General features: G+C 36.3%; 1 protein-coding gene across 1 annotated transcript in view; it reads left to right on the top strand.

Annotated features, from left to right (window-relative positions):
* Positions 1–25,117, top strand: part of SEC63 (SEC63 homolog, protein translocation regulator) — a 55,026-nt gene that overhangs the window by 9,104 nt on the left and 20,805 nt on the right. The window contains exons 2-11 of the mRNA XM_052689486.1: positions 7,858–7,957; positions 8,761–8,875; positions 11,698–11,810; positions 13,718–13,779; positions 16,112–16,170; positions 16,911–16,961; positions 19,628–19,736; positions 21,055–21,149; positions 23,814–23,946; positions 24,976–25,068. Of these exons, the coding sequence (XP_052545446.1) occupies positions 7,858–7,957; positions 8,761–8,875; positions 11,698–11,810; positions 13,718–13,779; positions 16,112–16,170; positions 16,911–16,961; positions 19,628–19,736; positions 21,055–21,149; positions 23,814–23,946; positions 24,976–25,068 (930 nt within the window). The remainder of the gene's footprint in view (positions 1–7,857; positions 7,958–8,760; positions 8,876–11,697; positions 11,811–13,717; positions 13,780–16,111; positions 16,171–16,910; positions 16,962–19,627; positions 19,737–21,054; positions 21,150–23,813; positions 23,947–24,975; positions 25,069–25,117) is intronic.

Raw genomic sequence — 25,117 nt, 5'->3', positions numbered from 1 at the left:
CCTGCTGTGGGAAGGGTCACCAGCCACTGGACCAGGCTGCCCAGAGCCACATCCAGCCTGGCCTTGAAATGTGGACAGTCCTCACAATAATAGATATTAATATCAGAGTATCCATTTAATCATTTAATTCTTTGCTGATGTGATCAGTTCAAAGTCTTTTGCAACTGTTTTGTGGGACTTGCCTCCTGAAACATGCTTTTCATTTAGAAATATATATATATATAATATATATATATATCTTAACTGGAAAATTAGTGTTCATTCAAAAACTTTTAGATTTATGCAACTGCTCTTTAAAATGCTTTTAAACCAACTAGATTTACTTCATGCCTAAACTTGGTGTTTTACACCAGAAGTCAACCCTGTGATAAGATCTGAAATTATTTATTTACTCCAGAGGAGTTACTGACTTCAGGTTATTGGGAGCTGCTATCTTGTTTCACTTCTCAGGGAAGATGGGTTACAGCATTGAAATGTTATTAACAGGTATGTTTCAGTGGCTTTTCCTTAAAATATGCGTAGGGTTTTTCCTTGTCCTGTGATTCCCTTAAAATATTCTCAAATACCTCAGATGGCCTGATCAGTCAGGATGGCACCATACCCACACTTGTGTTCATCACCTGCTGTTTGAGATTCAGTTTTGCAGTTTCAAAGCAAATTTGTTCAGAGGTCCCCAGTTTAAAACATAAGTAAATTAGTTGTCTGTCATATTGTTTAATTTCTGTGTTGAGGGAGAAAAAACTCTTAAGACCTCAGCCTTTGCATATGTGCCTGTGTACGTAGCCTGCCTTAAGGGCTGGTGATTAGCTCTTGAACAAAGTGGTAGCCTTTTAGTGCACCATGAAGAGAATGATAACACTTAAACAGCAAACTCAAAAGCTCTCAAGAGCAGTGTTTATGCTGAGTCCTGTTAGTCTGATTTAATGGGACAGGTTTACCTCATAGGAGCTCTATGCACTTGGGTCATAACCCTGTAACCTTTATTGAGACGCTTATGCTACATGCGTTGCTTGTATCTCTGTGTGTATTCTGCTGGAAGTGCAAGTTTCTGTGCTAGGGATAGAAGGAGATGACACACTAAAAATACATTTTGCAAAAATGTCTTTGAAGTGATCATGGTATTTTCTAGCCTGCAAAGCTCTAGTCTGTTACCCCGTTCCTTATTGTAAGGTGTTATTTTCTGGTGAAACCTTGGCAGTGTTCACCTTTGCATAAATTGTCTACATCTGGTTGCAGAACATTTCGTATGTACCCAACCTTATTTGCTGGGTTTTTTTGAATGTCCACCGGAGCTGTATTGTAGACTTCCTGCCTTTGCTTTTCTAACCAGCCTAAAGGTATAAAAGGCACACAGGTGGCTAGAATGTACTTCTATTCTTCCTGTTATTTGAGGTGGAATGAGGGCAAACCTTTATCTTTGATTTGTTCTGCATATTAATTTTGTGTTAGTTTTTGATTGTCTTAAATATTGATAACTTGTTGTTACATCTTTAGTCGTGAAATGAAACTGTTGATGTTACTACTTAAATTTTTTTGCTTAAAGCAAACCTGTTTGTTGCAGCCAAACCAAGATTCTGATGATTAAAACTTTTCTGTACATTTCCACGTGTACATCCTTCTCATCCCTCTTTTCTAGACTTACATCTGTAATATCTCCAATAAAATGTATTATGTCCTCATTCTTCAAGAGGTTGAAAAAAATGAGAGAAATCTATCTTACGTTTTCTTTTGAGTCACTTGTTGGAGCCTTTAGAACCTTTAAGATTAGGTCTAAAAAGACTTAATTTGCCAAGCATTCTGAGGGATGAAATGAAGCCTCCTGAACTTTCAAAACCAAGTAAATAAAACTTCTCAAGTGCTTCAAAGAGTAGCGACAACCATTTCTGCTCCACCATCAGGATGGAGTAAGACCAAATATTTCTAAAGTGATGGATAGTTTAGGTTATCTGCTGCTAACAAACCTCTTGCAGTCCTGATACAATTCTATTACTTTATGGTGTTTTCTCAAAGCCAGCTTGAATCCTAGATGTTTCTTTTTATGTCTCAGCATAACTAAGTTACTGGGTGATGTTGTCGTTGCCCACAGTAGTAGTACATCCTTTCTGTAGGACTGCTTTTAACATGATTCATGAATTTATACCAGCGTATGTTTCAAATCTTTTTGTCAATAGAAATGCTTGTGTTCCTTAGCTGCCCAGCAGTGACCACATAGCTGGTATTCTTTGTATCCTATCATTAGGAGCATGTTTGTACTGTCCGTCATCAGCACTGAGGCATTGGTCACACTGTGGTAAAACAACAAGCCTTGGATTTTGAAGATGATATTTGTGTGGGAAGTCAAAGACTTTGCAGTTGTATAGTGCACTGGGAGGGGAGATGTGTGCTGGAAAGCAAGGTATGGGTGTAGGGGTATGAGCATCAGAAATGTATGGCTAAGTCAGACTTGGCTGAGTTTGTAGGCCACAGGCTGTGTATGAGCTATGGAAACTGTGAATCTAGCCTGTGATTGGCTTTTTTGTGTTTGTTTGCCTTTGTTCCTCACCCTGCCTGTGATGGGGGAATAGGTAGATATTAGATGTGAGAGAGGTTGGTTTTTTTTGTTTTTTGTTTTGTTTTGTTTTGTTTTATTTGTTTTTCCACTGTGAGATGATCAAACACTGGAACAGGTTGTCCAGAGAGATCTCTGTACTTGAAGATATTGGAAGGCCTACAGCCAAGATCCTGAGCAACCTGCTTCTCTTGACCCTGCTGTGAGCAGTGACCTCAAAGTCTCTTTGAGCCTTATGTGCTCAGGGCTTCTTTGATACTCAAGAGCTCTGTGGTCTGGGTTACCCACCTAGAAAATTTAGACACATCTGCTTTACTTATCCTGAAATCACTCTCTCTGAAGACTTGGTTATTCAAGAAGAATATGTAAGATCTAACAAAATAGAACAGATTTAATTCTTTAGTAAAGAACACTCTACTGATGTCTTTATTGTTGTCTGGAATATAAAAAAGGAAAGCTTTAGTCATCAAATAAGAGAAATAAAGACCAAAGATCAAGCAGTCTTCTTTTTCTCTTTCTCTATTTTAATAATGGCTTTGAGCTTGTTGTTCAGGCATTGTATGCCTGTTTGATTTCAAATACAGTTGGCTGTATCTTGAGTCTATAGATCAATGATCTCTAATCATAGTCCTGTTAAGGTATGTAGTAGCCAAATGGACATCTATCTTTAAGGAAGAAAAAGTCTTTCTCCAAAGGTATACTAACCAGATTAATGTACAAATAAACTGTGCTTTTTTTACTTTAATGTAGTTACCAATAGCCTAACAGTGCTGATTCTGTTTTTCGTTAATTTAAAGATTTTAGACAGTGTTGAGCCAGTTGATTAAAATACCAATTAGTATTGTTAGAGGATGTGATTAGTTGTTTCTGAGTATATGAAAGAGGTGGCCCTCGGATTGCTTTTTGTCCCAGGAACTCTTTAATTTCTTGAAGACCTAAGGAGTGTATCAAGATGCAGGTTTATCTGGATGTCTGTACACAGTAAGATACTGTAATAGGCACTTCTGAGAAGCCAGTGAAAGGAGAAATTGTACTGATGAAAAATTGCACATGAGTCTCAGGAACTTTAGATGCATCTGAAACTATTTGGAAGGAAATAGGGGAGTTGTGGGATCCTTCCCTGGATCACTTGCAGAAATGAACTGGCATTCTTTATGCTTGTCTAAAAGGGTTGCTTTAGCAATACCTTGATACACAGATTATCGTTAGTGAGATTATTTCAGAAACTCACAGATGCATTATGCCTTTGCTTTCGAAGGCTCTCTAATACTATTTTAGGAGAGATGCTCTATTGTTAATGAGTTTACTCATCAAATGAGAAGTTTCTTTTGACCAAAGAAAAAGCAGTTCCCCCCCATACTTGTCTTCCAGTAATCCCGTGTCAAAGCACAGTGTGTGAAGTGCTCTTATGCTTTGGTGGAGTGTCACGTTCTGGAGCAAGAGGAAACAGATCTTTTTGACCAACTCTGGATTTTTTTCCCTGACAGCAAGGATTCCAGAGCTAAAACTGAAATGAAGTACAATTCTTATTGCATGCTGCTCAGGGTAAAGCCTTGCTGTAAAATATACTTATTCCTGCATGCTTGGGGTCTGCAGGATATTGCTGCGGCAGCATGCCAGTTCCAGTTATGGCAATTCCACTTGAGTGAAAGAGAGGTTCTTGGAAGAGGAAGGCAAAGCAAAAAAACCCAACCAAACAAAAAACAACCAAACCCCAAAAACTTGATTTATCCACAGCGTCTTGCTCGTTAGAGGAAGATACTGTTTTTGCTAAGAAAGTAATTGTCTGGTATTCAGGCTCTAGCTAGAAGTTTTTTTCTTCTGCAACATATTTCTTCCTAACTGGATAAGTATTTTCTTTGGTGCAATCATACAGGTTGTCTCTGAATAAATAGGAATTCTGTTTTTTCCTAGATAAAACAGTAATATAACATATTTGCTACTCAGGATGATGTTTCACCAATAGCTTTTGCCTAAACTGGGGCACCTGCTGTCTTTCCTCTTCTTTCCTTATCGCAAGCAGTTGTCCGCTTTTGAATTCCATAAGTTAATGTGTGTTACTGATTAATTTTATCAGAAGGAGTGCCTAGGGATAGCAGAAAATAATTTGCATGGTCTAGACTTGCTTCGGCTTGGGAAAGATTTGATTCTCTCTTTATGTTCCAGACAGATAACTATAAACAATCATTCATCTCTTTAATGCCCTGTAGCCTTGTGTGTTGTTAATCAAATGAGACCGTTGCAATTCTAAGATTGGAAAGAAGTTAAGGATGTATTTTTGCTCTGATAGGGTTTAATCAATTGTAATTAGATTTGATCCAGAGTTGTTCACATGCTTGTGTAAGATGCAGTGGCTGCTTAGCATCGTCTCTTAATTTTGTATTAATCTGAAGGAGTCACCCTGTGCAGCATTGCTTTTCCAAGACATCATTGCCAGGGTCTCTGTAACTGCCTTAGGCATCATGTTTATCCTTTGAAAGGGCTTAATTTTTGCTCTTACCGATTGCCTCATTTTCCTTGATGCTGTTTTCAAATTGTTCACAAAATATTATTCCTGTGGCCGTTACTAGAAGGCTGTTCCAAAACCTCAGTTCTCTGGTCACTACAAAACACCTTCGGTTTCTAGCCTCATTTATCCTGTGGTCAGTTTTTATTTGACCTAGTGCCAACTTTAATTTACCTCACATAATTACTGTATATGTATTTATTTTCTTTTTTTACCCCTCTGTGGTGTCTTCCCCTGTGGGCATTTTGGAAGCTTTTTGGCTCAGTAAGGTGAATGATATTGACTGTTATTGCAGGGAGAACGGAGACAAAGAAAAGAGGAGAGGATCATCTGGCACTTGTCAGGGCTGGACAGCAGGCAGATGTGAGATCTGGGGCACTGTGTCGCAGTACAGCACAGATTTTTCAAGACAAGGCAGAGCATCTTGTTGAAAGCATCTTAGCAAAAACGTTAGAAGGAGTCATATCCTGTTAGGTTTAATTTTACAGGATTAAGTGAAGTGAGCTTTCTTACCTCTAGGCCCTCTCCAAGTTCTCTTCATCACTTTCTATTTCTCCAAATGCAATGGCAATCCATTTTCACATTAATTCTATGTATTTCTCCAAGCAATGTGGTCAGCTAAGACAGTTACCAAGCAGCAGTGTCCCTCAGTTGTGCTGCAGAAATGCCTGCAGGGATGTGTTGTGGATTGGGTCGGTTAGCTGATCTCAGACAGTGGGTTTGCATTGAATGATTGGCTTCGTCCTGCTTCAGCACTGCAGAGACAGGATTATAGACAATATTTGCAATAAACGATTTGTAAAATGAACGCTTGTCTTCTATTAGGGAGGTGATATAGGTGACTTCAGTAAAAGCATCATGTTGTTTCCCAGTAACCATTTGAAATCTGTAGACCATTTTCCTACCTCTTTTGTAGCAGAGTTCTTTGGTCAACATTATTTGTCTGTGTAGTCTCATACCATCAGCTTTTTGATACGCCAGCTCTATGCGCTGGTCACGTCCCTCAGCTTTGCATTAAAAATCTAGTTTAATTTTAGGTAACTGTGTGCTCCCATCTAGCTGTGGTGAATCCAGTTCTGAACCACTGGAGGAGATGTCCCACAGTTCTTATCTTAAAAGAAATTAAAAAAAAAAAGAAAGAAAGAGAAATTGCCAAACTAGCTTGGAATCTACCTTTAGAAAGTCAGTGTTGCATTTTAATCCTGTATTCATTGCCATCTTAATTTTTCCTTGCAGTGTCTTCCTTACACAACAGCAACATGAAACAGATTGGGCAGTTACTCAACCAATTATTGACCGTATCTTTTTTGTTTAGTAAGTTTCATTTTAGGGCCTATTTTAAATATGGGATCATTTTTTGTTCCCATAGATATGGGAACATTCTCCTTGCAACTCAGGAGAATAATGGAATCCTGAAGCATGTGTAGCTTACATAAGTAAGTGAGACCAGCCTGGAGGCTTGTTTGGGAGCTCTCTGAGTTGAATCAGATAATTCAGTCAGAACTGAATTATTTTTTTCTCTTTCTCCATCTCTCCATCTTTGGGGATGATAGGACAACTAAATCTCCAGAAGGAATCTTATCAAGCTGTTTGTTATCATATTGGGTCGCTGGGAAGATACACTCTAGAGAATTAAGTAGTTCAGAATAAATTGATCCATTTGTAGTTAGGTGTTACTCTGTGCCTCTTGTGGCTGATCAGGTATTGTCTGCATTTCCACTTTCTGCCAAAGTTTAAGCTACAATCCTGTGCTCACATCTGATCTGGATGATGTTTTTCTGGCCCCAGATACTTTGCTTTCTGTGATGGGTAAATTACTTAAACAAGATTAAAGTCACTTTTAAATATGAAATTTCAGTGCTTACAGTAATTCTGTACAAGCTTTTCACCAATTTATTTTTATTTTTATGGTGTGAAGGAGTTCTTTGACCAAGTATAACCTGGTCTTGATGAATGCAGAAATACAATTAAATTATGTTAATGGAAATAGCTTCCGTGTTTTGTCATGGTGATGGTGACAGTTTCTTCCTAATCCTGTCCCGTCCTGAAAGGAGATGGAAGGAAATGTTGTGAGCTGGCTTGTTTTTAATGCATGTGCTTGTACTGAACTACATGATTTACAAATAAGTATTAACTTCTCCTTCCTCCACAGCCCCAGTAGGAAAAGCCTAAATGAAAGCAGCTTATAAAAAAACAAACGTTGCAAAGAAATTGGGAAATGCATCATAATTTGAACTGAGGAATTAGCTGTTCATCTAGCCTTTTTCTTTGGTTGCATAAAAACAGTTCTGCTCTTCTTTTCATATACAGTAGATGGTATACTGAAATGGGAGACTCATTGGAGTTGACTATAAAATAGCAGAAGAAATTGCAGGTGCATATTAGAGAAACAAAAACTGGATTCAGAAGTGATAGCAACTGAAAAACATGGCAATTGAAAAATATAATGGATTCCTTCTAGGTCATGGAGCATAATCTGGAGTAACTTCTTGTGGTTGTTGAAGGTAGAAATCATTTATGTGGGTCAAAAGCATTATTTCTTCCAGTGTTACTGGATTTTTTTGTTAGTCCTTAAAATGACCTTCCACTGCCTTCTGAAGGATGAAGTGAGCACATGAGAAGTGCTCATGGTCCCAAATCTGTCAGTGTTAAGCGTTTGAACAACGCTTGTCAATGGGTGATTTAACACTTAGGTTGCTCTGTGTGGAGCCAAAAGCTGAACTCAATGATCTTTGTGGATCCTTCCTATGATTCTGTGTTTGCCAGATTGATTAATCAGAATCCTTTTTGTTATTTTCCACAGAGCAAATTCGATTAAAGAATATAAGAAATGTCTATGGAAGGTGCTTGTGGTATCGCTTGCGGCTTTTAAAACCACAACAAAACATAATTCCTACAGTAAAGTAAGTATGTTTCATTTGCATGACTTTCCACTAAAGCAATTCCTGTATCTTACTTTTACAAAAATATGTCTGCAATTAATTGTACTGTGGTTGTTTTATATCAGATGTTTGTAATTTCCTGTGTTTGAATAACACCTAATCATTATCTAGTAGTGCTTGAAATAATGATGAATGCCTTGTCCTTTGTAAAATACCTGTTAAATGAAACTGTAAGCCTCAGTGCTAATAAATATGTAGACAGTGCATTCATTGTTTCTTAAAACAAAGTTCCTCCCTCACAAAAACTAGTGGTGCTAGCAACATATTTTGATTTAAATATTTAATATGTAAATATATGTCTTTGAATACACAATAGTAAAGAACAGGTATGTTCAAAGCTGAAGTCTTTGTATCCTTCAGTTCTTAGTTTCTTGCTCTCAATGTTTTACCTTCTGTTATGTATCTTTTCCACCTTTTTTTAAAATAACATTTGTCTATGTCTAGGATGAGATTAAAATCATCCTTTGGAAATACAAAGTGCTATTGTATACTGCTGAAGACAGCTAAAGAATAGAAAGACTCTTTGCTGATAGTGGCTTGCCTGTGTTTTGTTTTGTTTTTTCTTTTTAAATCAAGTTTCTCATCTTTGCCAAATGTGCTGTTATCACAGAAATACTCATACCTGCTTTAAAATTTCTGTAATATTTCTTGCTGTTTTAATGTTGTGCCTTGTAGACTGATAACAGATGGCTTTACATGTTATTTCGAGAGTTACACTAGACCTAGTGGATTTGTACCTGTTAAAAATTCTTTCTTCCAAACAGGAAAATAATCCTCCTTGCTGGATGGGCATTATTTTTGTTTCTTGCATACAAGGTTTCCAAAACGGACCGAGAGTATCAAGAATATAACCCTTATGAGGTTCTACATTTGGATCCTGTACGTAACAGCATTTTTCAGTAGTGTATATTACTGTAATTCTATGCTTTGTCTAGTGTTTTGTGTCTAGATGTTGAATTTGATTCGTTTTTTTTTTTTTTATAAGGTAACTTTGGTGAACATATCTCATGATTTTTGTTCTTCTTTGACATTTGTTGTCATAGAATCATAGAATGGTTTGGGTTGGAAGGGACCTTTAAGATCATCCAGTTCCAACCCCCTGCTACAGGCAGGGACACCTCCCTCTAGACCAGGTTTCTCAAAGCCCCATCCAGCCTGGCCTTGAATATCTCCAGTGAAGTGGAATCCACAACCTCTCTGGGCAACTTGTTCCAGTATCTTGCCACTCTCACAGCAAAGAATTTCTTGCTAATATCTAGTCTAAATCTACCCTCTTCCAGTTGTTCATTGTAAGGTCTGTCATTAGATATTTTGTGATGACTTCTGCATCTAATAGCTTCAAAATTCAAATGACCTCACAAGAGCAGAGTAGAGGGGGACAATCACCTCCCTCTCCCTGCTGGCCACCCCTCTTCTGATGGAGCCCAGGATACCATTTGCAGGCACACTGCTGGCTCATGTTAAGCTTTTCATCCATCAGACCCCCAGGTCCTTCTCTGCAGGGCTGCTCTCAAGGACCGTTCCTTCCAGTCAGTAGAATGCCTGGGATTCCTCCAGCCCAAATGCAAAACTCTGCACTTTGCTGTGTTGAACCTCATCCGTTTCACCCGGGCCCACCTTTCAAGTCAGTTGAGGTCCCTCTGAATGGCATCCCTTCCTTCCATCACGTCAACCGCACCGCTCAGCTTGGTGTTGTCAGCAAACTTGCTGAGGGTGCACTCGTATCTGTCATCAATGTCACTGACAAAGATGTTAAAGAGCACTGGTCCCAAGACAGACCCCTGGGGGACGCTGCTCGTTACCGGCCTCCACCTGGACATAGAGCCTTGATGACCACCCTCTGTCTGCGGCCTTTCAACCAATTTCTTATTCACTGAGTGGTCCACCCATCAAATCCAGGTCCCTATTTCTGGGTTAACTTTGGTTAAACAAAGCTGACAAGGAGTAAGTCATTAGTGGGTTTTCTTTTGTATTCTTTAGCAAATTTATACAACTCTGAGGGGGAAAAAGGTGTGTATGTACTGAATTCTAACTTGATATTTATTAAAGAAAACTTATTAGCTTAATCAAGACACATGTATTTTATTCAGATGAAGAAACCAATACTGGAATGCTCTGTGGTAGGTAGAGCAAAAGGAAAGTTGAATTAAAACTAGAGATGTTAAGAGATGAATGGATGAGTATGAAGATGCATCAGTTGCAGTAGAATTGTTTAGTAGAAGTGAAGATTTCAGAACGTGGTGGTGTTCGATGTTTTGATGCTATCAGAGAATGTCTGAAAAACTTCTTGATTCAGCCTATGTAAAAGTTTACACCACCTTCTCCTTCTATCCATGTAAAACCATTAGAGTTATTGCCAGCCCTGCTGATGTATGATACAGTTTTCGAAGTGTTAATGAAAACGTTGGTGTGGCTTAAAAAAAAAAAAACAACAACAAACAAAAAACCAAAAAATAAGTCAACAAATTCAAATAAAATGAACTTTGTTTCCTAAAAGTTGATGAAAGGGTTGAAGATGCAAGCACTTGAAAACTGGTGTGCAATAATTTTCTTCTTTGCACTCACATCCACTGTTTGTATTTTTGCACTTTGCAGCTTGTGCTGCTCGTCTGACACTTTTGTATAGTCTTGAAATGACTGTTCTTACTCAGTCTGATTTATAGCAGATTAAATTCATCCTGTGCCGCGAATGAGGCAGGCATACTGTTAAAATAGCAGTGGAAAATAGATATGTTGTATAAAAAGACGTGAGGTAAGGTAGCAAATGAAGCCTTAGGGTAGGTTAATTTCTGGTTAGGTTAAATTATGTTTAGGTTAGGTTAAATTTGTTGAAACAGTGTAATCACTTTAAAGTAACTTTGGTATGCTTATGAAAGGCTTCAGCCTGCTAGACCACCAGGTGTTGAAGAGCTCTGTCGGTGATGCTTCTGTGCAACTTAAAAAACTTAGTGGAAAAATTTTATCTGCTTGAGTTAAAGCTGTCTGACCTGAGTTAAAATTGCCTGAGTTTACTTGACTAATGAACTTCCCAACCCAATCTGAAAGTTAGTGTACGTGGGATTGTGCAGGTGGCATCTAGCAACGTGCGGTGATAGAATAAAGACTGATCTTTTTCTCAGCTCTAAGTAATGTGATTCCTTTTATTTGAGAAGTTTGAAATAATTTGCAGATAGGATATTTCTAGTCAAAGGCAGCCTTAAGTAGCAGGGCTATGAATTGCTCTTGTGATAGACAAGACTTGCAAGCTGCAAGTGAACTTTCATACTTGATTTATGAACTCTTTGCTTAAATAGAGGATTACTGCAAATTAAGAATTCTTTGTGTTCTTCAGTATGTTCAGGGAAAAATCAGAATTGTTAAACTGATATAAAAGCCTTATTTTTTAAATATAAATGGATGAGCAAGTAACACAGGAAAAAAAAACCCCAAACAATATCCAATTATCTGAATATCTTTTTGTTAGCCTGTGGCTTCTAACTTGATTTAAAAGTAAAATGATTATATAAATGTTATTAGAAAAACACTGTAATAGTGTTTCTACTAGATGCATATGTAGTTTCATGATCACATCATGTTAGAACATAATTCTTTAAACATGAGTGATTCAGAAGAATATTGCATGATATGCTTTAGAATACAGATATAGAATAATGGATTTGGTTTACAATATTTATTAATAACATAAAACTTTCTTTTTTAAGGGAGCAAGTATATCAGAAATCAAGAAGCAGTACCGTGCATTGTCACTAAAATACCATCCAGATAAAGGAGGAGATGAAGTTATGTTCATGAGGATTGCTAAGGCATATGCAGCGTAAGTTTGTTTTCTGCCTGTAAAAACACTAGAAGGATTAAATCTGTAAGATAATAACAAGAGTGACTTAAGCAGCCAGACATTATGTTTTTGGATATATGATAAAACAGAACAAAATGAGTCAAAATGTGACTGGATTCCATGCATGCCTGTTATGTGTACAAGCTAGGAAGAATAATTTGTTTGTTTAGCAGCTGTGATAATACTGTAAGGTATTAGTTCCTTGTGTTTAACTTTCATGTCAGCTAGGAAAAGTGCTTCCACTGTGACACAGGCTGAATCTTAAAGATGACAAAGAACAAAAAAAAGTGTTGCAGTGTTTAAGCAGCAGATCCTGTTGTGGCCACTCTAAAGCATCCCTTAGACAATAAATGTACTGTTCATTTCATCTGATAGTAAAGCCACAGTAAGAAGCAGCATTCTAATCCTATTCCCATCTAGCAGTAGAGGTGCTTCATTCTGGTTCTGATTGTTTTCTTTCAGCTCTGTCACATCCCTTTTCCTTTGTCCTTGGCTTGCAGACCTGTTTTTTGGCTCAGTGACTGTTTCATATTATCTGTATAGTTCTTAAAACCTGAATCCTAGAAACTTCTTTTTCTCTGAAATATTTTCTTGGTCAAACTTCTGTTTGTGCATTTTTTTTTTTTTTTCTTCTTTTTTTTTTTCAAATCCAAGTGAAGATGTGCAATATTAGAATTCAGTGTAAAAGAAAGCCCTTTAGAAAAATGAAGTTATCCATAATAAAAATCTGGGTTTGATTCTTATAATGCTGTTTTTTTTTTGTTGTTGTTGTTTTGTCTTGTTATAACGATCATCCAAGGAGCTAGCAAGTTAGTTTTAAGTCAGTTGTTTATCTGGTTGATCTTACTGAGATGGAAAGCCAACACCATGCTCTCTTTGAGTAGTTTTGAATTTATTCTTTCTGCTTTTAAACCACTGCATCACTATGGAATCTCTTCAATAGAAGACTATCATACTGCTGTCTGAACTCCTGAAAAATCTCACCTTTATATTTTGCAAACTAGCAATCAAATGCTTGGTGAGTACAGTTTTATACATGTGCAATAATGGTGGCAGAGGCGTATCTTAAAGAAAATGACACCAGAGTTCCTTAGCCCTGTTGTCTGGAAAGAATACATGCTCAATAGTTAAGGTTGTTAATAAGGATGAGACTTAAAAATGAGTAGGAGATCTCTGACTCACTGGATTTCTTTTCTGACAGTCTTCCGCATAGCAAATGTGCAGTGGTGTTTCCTAAAGCAGAAACTTCCTATTTCCATGTAGTAACAGGGATTCTTCTTGAGATAATCTGTTGGCAAAAGAAATGTCAATATAGGATAGGCATAGGAATGGTAAGATCTGCCTTCATTGATACGAAACTAGATACTTCCAGAAAGGAAAGATACAACAACAGATAACCAAGCAAATGTGCTATCAGGGGCTAAAAGTCTAGAGTAAGGGAATAAAAGCCCGTGCAAACAACTTCTGCATTATCAACTCATCTTGAATATTTACCTTCTTGCCTCCAAAAGGTAGCTTCTTTAACTTGTGTTGTCTTTTGAAACTTGCTTGCATAAAATGGCAGTGAAAGGTGCTTTTTCTTGAGAGCGAGCAGTCAGTCTCACAAAAGTGAAATGTGATCATTCTCTTTTACTGTAAGAGGCTGCACCCTTTTGTGTCTGATTTCTTTTAATTTCAGAGTGCTAAGAAAAAAAAAAAAGCCTGTGTATCATAAGGGAAAACAGTGACATTGTTTTTCAGATTTTATATAATCAATAAAAGTTTTTTAGTTTGTCAAACCATCTCTGAAAGAAAGTAAAATGCCACATTTTAAAGTTTCCGTATGCTAATGACTTAAAGAAATTTCTTAACTTCTGGGTTAACTTAGTATTTCTTCTTGAAACTAGCTTGACTGATGAAGAATCAAGAAAAAATTGGGAAGAATTTGGGAATCCAGATGGACCACAAGGTAACAACTATGAATGACAAAAGTGCTGTCATTTCTGTTCGTTAAGTTTTGAATTTATTAAGATGTGTAATGCTTATTCACTTGAGAGGCACTTCAATCTTAGCATATATGGAATATATTTTTCCTTAGATTTGAAGATACGTTTAATCAATTCTTTGCATGTAAAACTGGCACTGGTGTGGTGGGAGGAGTGAAAAGTCAAGATAGAGTTTACTGTATGTTTCTTTAACTTTTTATTAGAAAAAACAGAAAGGTTTTTTTTTTCATTATTAATACACCACTTTCATTAAGTACTTATAGTGAATTGCCAGCATTAAAAGGAGTTATAAGCAGAAAACAGTCCATTAGTCTTCAGAAACTTGTCATTTTAAACTTTTTTTTTGTATTTATAAACACAAATATAAGTAAGAACTTGCTTCAGAAATGCTGTCATCATCAGCGCAATGGCACTGTTAATATTATAGTAAAGCTTTCTTAAGGCCTTTATTCATTTTTTCCATCCAGAAGCTATTAACTTATTTTTGCCAAAGCACAGTAATTTGAGTTAGACTGTATGTCAGAGTACTTGAAGCGACCTGAAGCTATGACTTTAAAACAAGATTTGTCCAAAAGCAGATAAGATTTTGAAGGTGAGAAGATCCTTGTGTGGTTTGCTCAGAGGAAGCTTTCGCAAACTTAGGAACTTATGATTCTTGAATGGCAAAGTGAAGTGATTCTTTGATAGGACAGGAGTTCACACAGTTGATTTGTAGGCGTTCTGCTCTACTGAAACCTTAACTCAGCCTGTGGAATAAGAGTTCTCTGCTTTGCTACTAGATCTTGCATTGTTGCTTGATCTGAAGGGTTGGAAGAAGCCTGAAATTCTCCTCCTATCTTATGTGACCTTGTTCCACGCTGCTGTGTGAGGAGCTTTCTTTCTCATTTAATGAGATCTTTTCATTTGAGCTCTAATGCAAACAAATGAATCAGGGTTATGTACTCTGGTTTTTAGTTCTGTCTAGTCAAAGAAGGGAGACAGGTATATAGGTATATTCTGGGATGAGGTGAAGAACATCTTACATGCCTAAAGTCAAATGAGGAGCATCCCACTCTCTGTGTCTAGCACAAAAGAAGGACAAGCAGTATTCCATTCCCTGCCCAAATGAATCAGAATGAAGGTTAGAGACAGGCCAACAACTTTATCACGTCTTCAATATGACTTACTCCTTTAAGTAAAATACTTCATGTGCAGAATCATTTGCACAGTATTTAAAAGCAGATGAATAAACCTGGAGAATAAAAATACATGCTTTAGGAATATTAAATGTAAATTGTTTCCCCTGGGTATTTGCTTGTGTTTCATGTTGGTGAGCATGGTAGGAGGCAAGGAGATTTTCCAACCAGAAGAGAAAGAACTTTTTTGTTGAAATGTTCTATTCCTAGAACAATTTGAAGCTACAATCCTAAAGATCAAAAGTTTAGTGTCCCACAATACCACCAGTAAAACACACATTACGTTTTCAGTAGGTTCTTCTAAAAATGCGTGACTTTTACAGTTAGGGAAGTACCATCAAATTCTATTTATCAGCCAGGGCATTTCCCATAATGTACTGCAGTAAATTCACTCAGTGTTACTCCACTGAACTCTAAAGCTTGAGATGTGTGTTGGGCAGATGTTGAGTTTGATTTTTGATAAATAGTAGTTTCCAACTGAAGGGCTTCTTAAAAATTGTGTTAGATTTGTGCATAATAACTGGTTATCTGAATGAATGGCTGTCAGAACCTATTGGAAACACTATCAGTAATTTCTAAGCATGTAGAAGTTCCTAGTCTGTCCTAATTCAAGGTGATGTAACTCACTGATCACTGCTGGTAGTGAGGAGATGATTTTTATTTTTATTTTTTTAATTTATTTTTTATACAATAAACAGAGGGGGGAGGTTTAATGTAGGTCCTGGAAATCATTAAAGTTGTGGGGTTTTGCTGTTGTTTATTTTTTTCTTTTTTCAATTTATGTGTTTACTGATCTATATTTAAGCTGTGGAAACTTCTATGAGGCTGAGCTTATAAGCCTTTCTACATGCAAAATCTTTCTCTCCTTTTCATGTTAATAAATCTTGCATGTTTGTCTCATTGTGAAATGCTAAGATAAAATCACTGGGATTTCAGATGTTGCACTTACAATTTCATTGCATACTTGAGTATATTTCTAATTTGTGTTTTTGTTCAGTTAAATTTTTTAGAATTTTACTTTATGATAAACATGAGTGATTTTTTTTTTTAGTAGACTTGACATGATTTAAATATATTTCCTCAATATTATAGAGTGAATTTCTTTTCTTTCATCCTACAGCTACAAGCTTTGGTATAGCTTTGCCAGCTTGGATTGTGGATCAGAAAAATTCAATTTTGGTGAGTCAGCTTACTTAGGTTGATATTTTAAGATGGCTTTTCAAGTATTCACCTTAATGCATGTGCCCGTGCTTGATTCTATGTTTGAGTCAAAGCATGTAGAATGTCAGTGCTGACATTCTGGTCCAAATGTGTCTCCGAAGCAAGTTCCGTGAGTCAAAAGTAACAGAGTAGCTTAAATCTAACCTTTGAGAGTAGACCATTAATGTGCTTTGAAGGATGTAATTGCAGTGATAATTAAGTGATGCTGTGGTCACCCCTGCTGCGAAGCATGTGTTTGCTGTGGTGAGAAAACACATACACAATTATTTCTGCTTGCTGAATTTCTGTAGTTCCATTTGGTTGCTATAGATGCTGTAATCTTAGTGTCTATATGTTGTTCTTTCCATTACATTTGTTCCTGCAGCATACTCAGCTTGCCTGCTTGCTCCTTGTACGTTTATCATCTCTGTCCACTGCATCACAATTTAGTTACCGACTCTGTAATAATTAAATAAACCCACCGATGACATAAATGGATGGCTTAAGTGGTTGCTTAGCTAAACAAATACTCCTTATTTAAACTCTACCCAGCAGATTGTATTACTTTTAAGTTGTTCTTCAAAAATAACTGCTATGCAATAAGATTATTTTAACTTGTAGTAGGTTTGTGGTAATGCTGCTTGATCTTATTATGAGATAAACAAGAGTGGTATTAAGAAATTGAAGTTCCTAATGTCATTTCTTCTTTTTTTTCCTAGGTTTTGCTTGTATACGGGCTAGCATTTATGGTTATTCTTCCAGTTGTTGTGGTAAGCATTATTATCTGATTAATATTCTACCCTCTTTAAACAAGCTGTGAACAAAGCTTGCTCGGACATTAGTGGACTTGCTCATTCTTTCTTTTCATGGTGAGAGAGAGCTTCAGTTTTTTAAAGTGAATGTTCTCTTATGGAAAAAGTACAGTTGTTGTAGTGTTTATTTAAAAAAAAAATAATAATGCAGTGCTGTGATTGAAGGGGACTGACTGTTAGGAAAACAGCAGATAATCACAAGGGTTAGAGATTGGGTTAGGTAATTTGTCTTGTCCTTTCAGTCATGTGTCACAAGATAAGTAATAGCATTTGGTGAAATGAGAGTTTATTCAGTGGTGTTACAGTAGGGCCAAGACAAAGATGCTTTTGGCTGTTGGTATGGGAATGATTTCTACTTGAGGAACAAGTTGTCTTCTTGTTTTCTCCTGACTGCCTTTATTTTCATAGTTTTAATTGTTGTTTATCTTCCATACACTCTGAAATGTCATTTCTTTGTGTGAGGAATCAGTTGCAAGATGGGTAATATTTCAGGGCTCTGGTTTTGCTTCTGACCATTGTCCCTTATCCTCAGAAAATGACTCTCAGACTCGGAATTCCTAAACCTTCCTTTCTCTTTGGGAAAAGATTTTCATTTGAGAAATTCTGCTGGTCTATTGAGAACTGCTCATGTCTTTGTGTACAGGACATCAGCTTGGCATTTTCCCTTGTCTTAGGGAGTGTTTCTGCATCATTGAGGATCTAGTGTAATAAATTTCAAATACACAGTTTTCAATGAGGAGTTGAGTAAGGAGTCTAAAATGCAGCGTAAGATGTCTACCTACACATCTTTCTTTTCTTTTTGAGTTTCAGTTGGCATGAGTTGATGCTTTTTTTGTACGTGTGTACTTTTAATGATTTATACCAGGTTTATCATAGCTCAAGTGAAAGTAAACTTCCGTTCTGTTGTTGTGGAAAAAAATGTCCTGAGCAGGATCAAAAAACAGTCTGCCTCTTCTTGTCTCTGTACCAGATGTAGACTTCTGCATTCAAACTTGTCATTGTAAATTTTTTTTATAGTCGGTGAAGAGGAACAGACATTTTTATGGAGCAAGCTATTTTATCATTTAATTCTAAAGTAGACATATAAAATGATTCATGCCTTTAATAGGGCTGTTTCTCTTTTATGAATCAATAAAGAAGCCGAAGTTAACTACGGTGTAGTCATTTCATATCCGCGATAGGCATCTTAAATAAAGTAAGGCTAGTTCACCCTTTGAATCCACATGTATAAAGGGAAAATACTGATATACAGTTCTTTATAGACTTCTGTTGACTAAAATAACAGAAAATAAAAACAAATAAAATAAAAATAAATAAATAAATATATAAATAAAAAGCAGACCAAAATAACGTTCTGCTTTCATATGTGAGATGAGATAATAAGCTACTTCTGCAAAAGCAGTTAGGACTTTTAGGGCAGTCTCATTCATGTGGACTTTGTTAATGTTTCGCTTCCTGTATCTGTACTTAATTTGACAAAAAACTTGGAGATCCTTGGGATTATAATATAAATTATTCTGTAGAAAAACTTTTCAGAACTTCTGTATTCTTTTGTGTGAAGGTTTATCTATTCATGGAAGAATCAAAGTTAATTTATTCAAAACCAGCAAACGAACACACTTTTTATGAGGAGAATGTTTTCCAAATAATTAAGTAAATTGCAGAGTCCTCACTGTGCTATGGGAGTTAATGCTATTGCCTATTAAATTAATAGTAGTAACCATTGATTACTACTTCATTGCTTGCTACTTTTCACTCATGATAAACTTTACACCAGATGGAGATTTATCTTGGATGTTTTTCTCAGGTTAGTGAGCTTTGTTTACAAAGAGAATTTTAATGAACACATTGCATCTTATACTTTTCCATGCCACTTTTCTTAAAATTATGGACACTGTTCAGTGAGTTCTGTAATTTGAAGTCACTGGTGTTACTGCTTATAAGGGAATTACTGGAATGTTTCTAAAGGTTTGGGAAAAAGCTTTGGTTGTCTTAAAAGGGGGTATGGCTTAGGCTGGTGCTGGGTTACCTCCAAATTCCTCTAGCAGAAGGTGGGCCTCCCTGTGCCATTAAGGTGGAATTTAAACCACTCTAAATTCTGCTTCTGAAAAGCACATTTTAATTGGGTGACTTCAAGAGAATTTGCAGAAAAATAATTCAGAATGAAAGTTCCCTTTTTGGTCTTGGTTTATGCTGTAATCAGCCTAAACTGAATTTGATTTGAATGCTGTTGCACGATACTACTTTCTTTGTAACTGGTAATTTCAGTGTATTCCCTAAAATAACACCATAAATAAACAAAACTGCGTATATATGTGTGTACATGCATGTGCTAGGGGGAATCTTTAGGCTAAGAATTGTCCAAAAATTTTTAGCTTCAGAATCTCTCAGATGAATACATTGATGCACATTTAAAGTTCGTTTTGGAGAGGGTTTTTTTTCTTTCTTTCTGAACTTCATTTGACCTTAATGTAAAAAAAAATTGTTTAGGCTTGGTCTCTTTGTTTTGTGTGTGTATGTGTGTGAGGTATAGGCTACCTATGAACAAGTATGAGATGATCTTGTGTAACTATTTTGATTCTCCATTGTGGCTGACGCTGTGTTGTTCATACGAAATGTTTCAGGGTTCCTGGTGGTACCGATCGATACGATATAGCGGCGATCAGATTCTCATCCGGACAACTCAAATATATACGTACTTTGTCTATAAAACACGGAACATGGACATGAAGCGTAAGTAAAAGGCGTCTTGACATCCTGCTGTGTTCATCTGGAAATGTCAGTTGGTGTTAAAAATCCTTTTGCTTTGTAAGCTTTGTTACATTAAAGTATTGTTTCTGGTTCTTTCAGAGTGTTTCTTCAAACTTCATTTTTTTTGCAGGTGAAGAAAATTTTCTAGAGAGATGACTTAAATCACATAGTGAATTTGCTTTGCTTTTGCTTGGTTATGAACTTCACGCTGGTGAGGTATCAGTGCCAAAACTCAAGATGAAAGTTGAACTAATCAAACTGGGCTAGGGAAACAGTGAGACACATCTGCATGAGTTGGTTTGTTTTAGTTATTTTTTAGGACAAATGAGTTTATAAGACTTGTTTTCTATCTGTGAAGCTCAAATAGTAGAGAAGTATTTAGATTTGTCTAAAGCTTTTTGTTACACTCTGCTCAGGAAGTAAATAATAATTGGAACAAAGATGGCAGCTAATGCTCAGAGAACTTGTTTACTTGTTAGTAAGTGGAACTCACTGAGCACTGCAACTGGCAAAGTAACTGACTTGCTCAGAGAAGAACTTGGCCAAATTTAAGAATGAAGCTTGAATAACTGTAGCTGAAGAAGTTATAGGAACTGGAGCGAATGACAAGTTGGATTTTCTCTTGTTTGCTATGGCAGAGGTGTCTGATACAATTATGAGCAGAAAGCTGTCTAGAATATCCAATTTGGCTGATTTTTAATCTTAATTAGATAATGAAGGATATTTTGGGGTACTATGGATTTTCCTAATCGTATTTTCTGCGAGAAAAGGACCAATGCATTATCTTCATGGGATTTGTTTGCAGGGGTTTTTATTGAACTGCTCTTCTAATCATTAAAAGGAAAAAGAATGGTGAATTCTCAATGTCACTTGAACAGAAAGTGGAGTTAAAATTTTTCCTGTTATTTTGCCCCTGGTATACACATTGTGGTGCAGCCTCAAACACATATATTGCTGAGGCAAGCGATTCTGGGAGCATGCAGTAATGATTACACTGCAGTGCAGTGATGTCTGCCAGTCCTAATGAAACCTAGCTATGGTTCTGTGAAGACATTTATTGTTTGATGCCATGCAAAATGGAGTCTTAAGTTATCTCAGATACTTTGTGCCAGGCATTTGCTCATGCCAGCTTTGCTCTGTAACAGTATAAACTGATCCAATAAATAGAGAACATGAATATTCATAGTTTTTGGGGAAAGAGTAGAATTAACCTTCGTGGCTGAGATTTCTGAACAAATCACTCAGTAGCACAAGATATTACTGATATTTTTTTTCTGTATACCTCCCATCATCTTTGCAGGGCTTATCATGGTTTTAGCAGGAGCATCAGAGTTTGATCCTCAGTACAATAAAGACGCTACGAGCAGACCAGCAGACAACGTTCAGATACCACAGGTTAGTTACACTGAGAGAGGTTTTATTACTAACTTACCCCTTCGAGGGAAGAGGGAAATGGCACACTTGTTCGACCATTTGGTGGAATTAAAGTTCTCAAGGCATTAACTGTTAAGATTGCATCTGTACTTTTTCAGAAGTACGATTAGAAGTAAGGCTTGATTTAGAATTAGAAAAAAAAATAACATTAACTGATTGTAAAGCTTAATACTGATAGAATTGATTTAGTATACAACCTATTGGATTGCTTTTTGGAGGAGCAGTGGACTAAATAATGAATTTAAGTATCAGTCCTCATACACGTTGTGTATCCATATAAAGACATGATTGCTGCTTGATAGTTCCTTAGATAGTATTCAGAATTAAAACCAGTTAAATCAGCAGCACAGATCTGGTTAAATATGTTAATGTTGAAATAAAATTATGATCTTGTCTGAAGTAATAATATCTTGAAATATTATGAAGGTTCATCCATGAATATCAATTCCCTTCTGGTTGCCTTTTTTCATTTCCATTCTGTCTTCCTAGCAAAGGTACTGTAATAAGTACTGTGCAAATAATGATTGCTAGCAAAGATTAGGAAATATTTTTTATCAGAGACTGGTGCTTTGGTTTAAAGCACAGTACACAAAATGCTCCACTTAAAAATAGTTTGGGTCTGCAGAATGAGAGAGAGTAGTTGTGCTGATTTAAACTTTGCATGCACGCAGTGAGATTTTCAAGTCATAAACATGTTTTCATACTCTAAACACAAATAAAATAGACTAAGATATCTCCTTACTTAACTGTCCTCATCTCTTACAAATTCTTCATCTTCTCTTGTAGACTTTGAGAAGGAGCTGGAATTATGGTTAGGTGCTTTTCTTTCTTTTTTTTTTTTTATTCAGCCGGCATTTTGCTTGTGAGCATGTGGCTGGGGAAGATCATCTTGATCATCAAATCTTCTCCTGTGCTGTTGCAAACACTGTGGCATTGTGCAAGCCCTTTACATTTGGTCATTTTTCACTTAAAAGACAGTCAAGCCTCCTGCTCCAGAACTTGCTGTTCTAGTAGTTAGCGGTCTTGTTTGTGACAAATTTGTATCTGTAGTTTTTGTCATCATTATTCTTGAATTTAAGTTATTCTTGCTGTGCATATCCTTAATGCATTTATAGTCAGAAACAATAAGCTGTTTGTTTTCTTTTTGCCTTCATTTTGTTGAACTTGGACAGCTGCTGTCTTTCAACACACTTTCCTAGAGGGCTCTTCGTTTCCCTCATCCTGTTATGTGCTGAATGGGGTACTGTTCACTGATATATTTTTAAGTTTGATATTACTTTTCACTTTGGCTGACCTGAACTTCCCACAGTATTCCATGTTAAGTCTCAGCAGTGCCTTAGTTGCATTCCCTGCATTTCCGTGGGGAATAACTTTAAGCATACTGTTCTCCACAACTGTTTCACTTGGGTGCATTAATGTATTCTTCAAGCCTTAATTCTTGTTACTATGCAGTTGTCAACCTTACGTTTTATGCTCCTGAATTTTGTTTGATTTCTAAAGCTCCAGTCATCAGTGTCATCTGTGTTCTTTATTTCTTAATATATGCCAATACAAGTCTCTGAAGTATCAATGCAGAAAGATATTGCTAATCATTTTTGATAGTACATTCTGCTTTTCAGGCCGTTGTCATTGTTCCCATTTTTATTTCACCTTTTTTTCATAAACCTAATATTGACACTTTTTGTAAAACATTTCTTATCTAAGTTTTACTCTCTTGGACTGGTGTGTTACACCAGAATGTGATTATAAGGAACTTCTTGTTTAAAGATTTTTATTTTTTTTTTTAACAAGTGTAGGGAAAGTCTAGTTAAAAGTCAGTGTTGATATCTTAACTTCCCTTTGTGGACAGAGATTTTGGAACCTCAATCTCTCCTCAGGTGACTTGACCTAAAAAGTGAAGCTTCTGGGTTGTCTTGATTCTTATAACTATGAACTTCAGTTACTCAGCTTTGCAGCCTCTCTCTCCAGGGTCTTCAGCAAACTCAGGTGAGAGACCTGTTTGAACTGTGCATCTTGGTCCAGTCAGGATCAAGTTAGGTCATCCTGAATAAAGAACACTGTGCCTTTTCCAACTACGGGCGATTTGTAATTAAGTTAAAGTACTTGATCTTCAGCCTTCAGAGAATTTAGGCTTATAAACCTCCTTCTTTCTGTGATATTTGAGAGTATTTCTGAGGAAGCTGGCTGGATCTCAGGTGAGTGAAGAGTCTCAAGGTGATGCTGTTACTGGTGCATACTCAGTGTAGTATAAACAACCAGCGATATGGCTGAATCTAGTAACTCTTGGCAATATCAGATTCTGAAAATGCTGAACAAGCAATATAAATTTACTCAGTGCTCACTGAAGGCAAGTTTTTTGCATGCCAATCTCTTCTCCTCCTCCCTCCACATTTGAAACAAGACAGTGAAAAATAACTTCTGACTTTTTGGAGCTGTATTATTAAAACAAACAAAGAAACAAATGGCCAATGTTCATCTATACAGATCATTTCAGGGAAAAATTACTTGAAAGCTCGCATGTGTGAATGTAACGTATTTCTCCTTGTAAAATAGTCTTCTCACGTTTGGTTTTCTTTGGCACTGAAATAGCCATTTGTTTAATTATTATTATTTTTTTTTTTTTAGCTAATCAGAGAAATTGGTGGCATAAATTTAAAGAAGAATGAACCTCCACTTACCTGCCCTTACAGCCTGAAAGCCAGAGTTCTACTGTTGACTCATCTTGCCAGGATGAAAGTTCCTGACACCCTTGAAGAAGGTAATGATGTCGCTGTCTAATCAGACACTGTTGTTGGAACAACAAATTGCTTGCTACAGTGCTCATAAATGTAGTTTTTTTATCCATTAAAAAGTTGCATGGATTTCTGCTAAATAATTTATACATAGAACACTTTGTTTTTCAACTTGAATTATCGTTTAAAACATTTACTTAGCATTTTGTCATTCTCTTGATAGCCCAGTAGTACTAGTATCATCATCACTAATGCTTCTTGGCTGCAAAAGTGACTTTGTTAAAAATGTTTTTTTTTTTCTTTGTAATAGACAAAAAGAGATTTGACATATAAAGTATCTAAAGCATGAGAGATGAAACTTTAAAGTATCAATTACGTATGAGTTTCAGTTTTCTATTTTACAGTTCTTCATGCTTGTGAAGATTCAGATAAATTAATGTAGAAATGTTTCACTTTCCTTTAAGCCATGATAGTAGTCATTTCTAAAGCTGACCAGTAAACTTGAGATATTCTATATTTTAATTCAAAATTAAAACAAACAATAAAGATTTTTTGGTTCATTTTCTCTTTTGAAAACAAAAAAGAGAATTTGGTCAATTTAAATTTCCACTAAAAATCTCTCCCCTTCCTTGCTACTGAGATACCGATTCTTAAAACCTCATCATTCTTTATTTATAACCAGATAGTGCTTTACAAGTCATGTTGTTTTTTCCCCAATTTGATGCTTCACTTTAAAATCCCACTTTTAAAAACAAGAGATTACCTAAAGGGTAAATTGTCTGTGACATTACATTGCTTTTTTTGTTTTATCTAATAAGTACTTTGTGTGGAAGCTGTGTGTCTTGTCTATAAAATTTTTGTTCCTTCTTAGTTGTTCTTTCCTGTTTTGCTAAGGAATATTATAGATACTTCAGTGAGAATGAAGTGGTATTTTTTTCAGAAATACAAGAATGAATACAAATGAAGACTGCACAATTAAATGCCCATTTCATGTATACTATTCACTTTTTTCATAATAGAAGTGCAACATAATTGCAGCAAGTGTTGTTTTGCAGATCAGCAGTTTATCCTGAAGAAGAGTCCTGCACTACTTCAAGAAATGATTAATGTGATTTGCCAGCTAATAATAATGGCTCGAAGCCGTGAAGGTAGGGAAAGAAACTGTATAATTAAAAACAGTAAATATCATTCTTCATT

Source organism: Tympanuchus pallidicinctus, unplaced genomic scaffold, assembly GCF_026119805.1.
Source record: "Tympanuchus pallidicinctus isolate F22 unplaced genomic scaffold, pur_lepc_1.0 scaffold1, whole genome shotgun sequence".
Classification (NCBI taxonomy): domain Eukaryota; kingdom Metazoa; phylum Chordata; class Aves; order Galliformes; family Phasianidae; genus Tympanuchus; species Tympanuchus pallidicinctus.
This window is presented reverse-complemented; position numbering and strand designations above follow the sequence as displayed.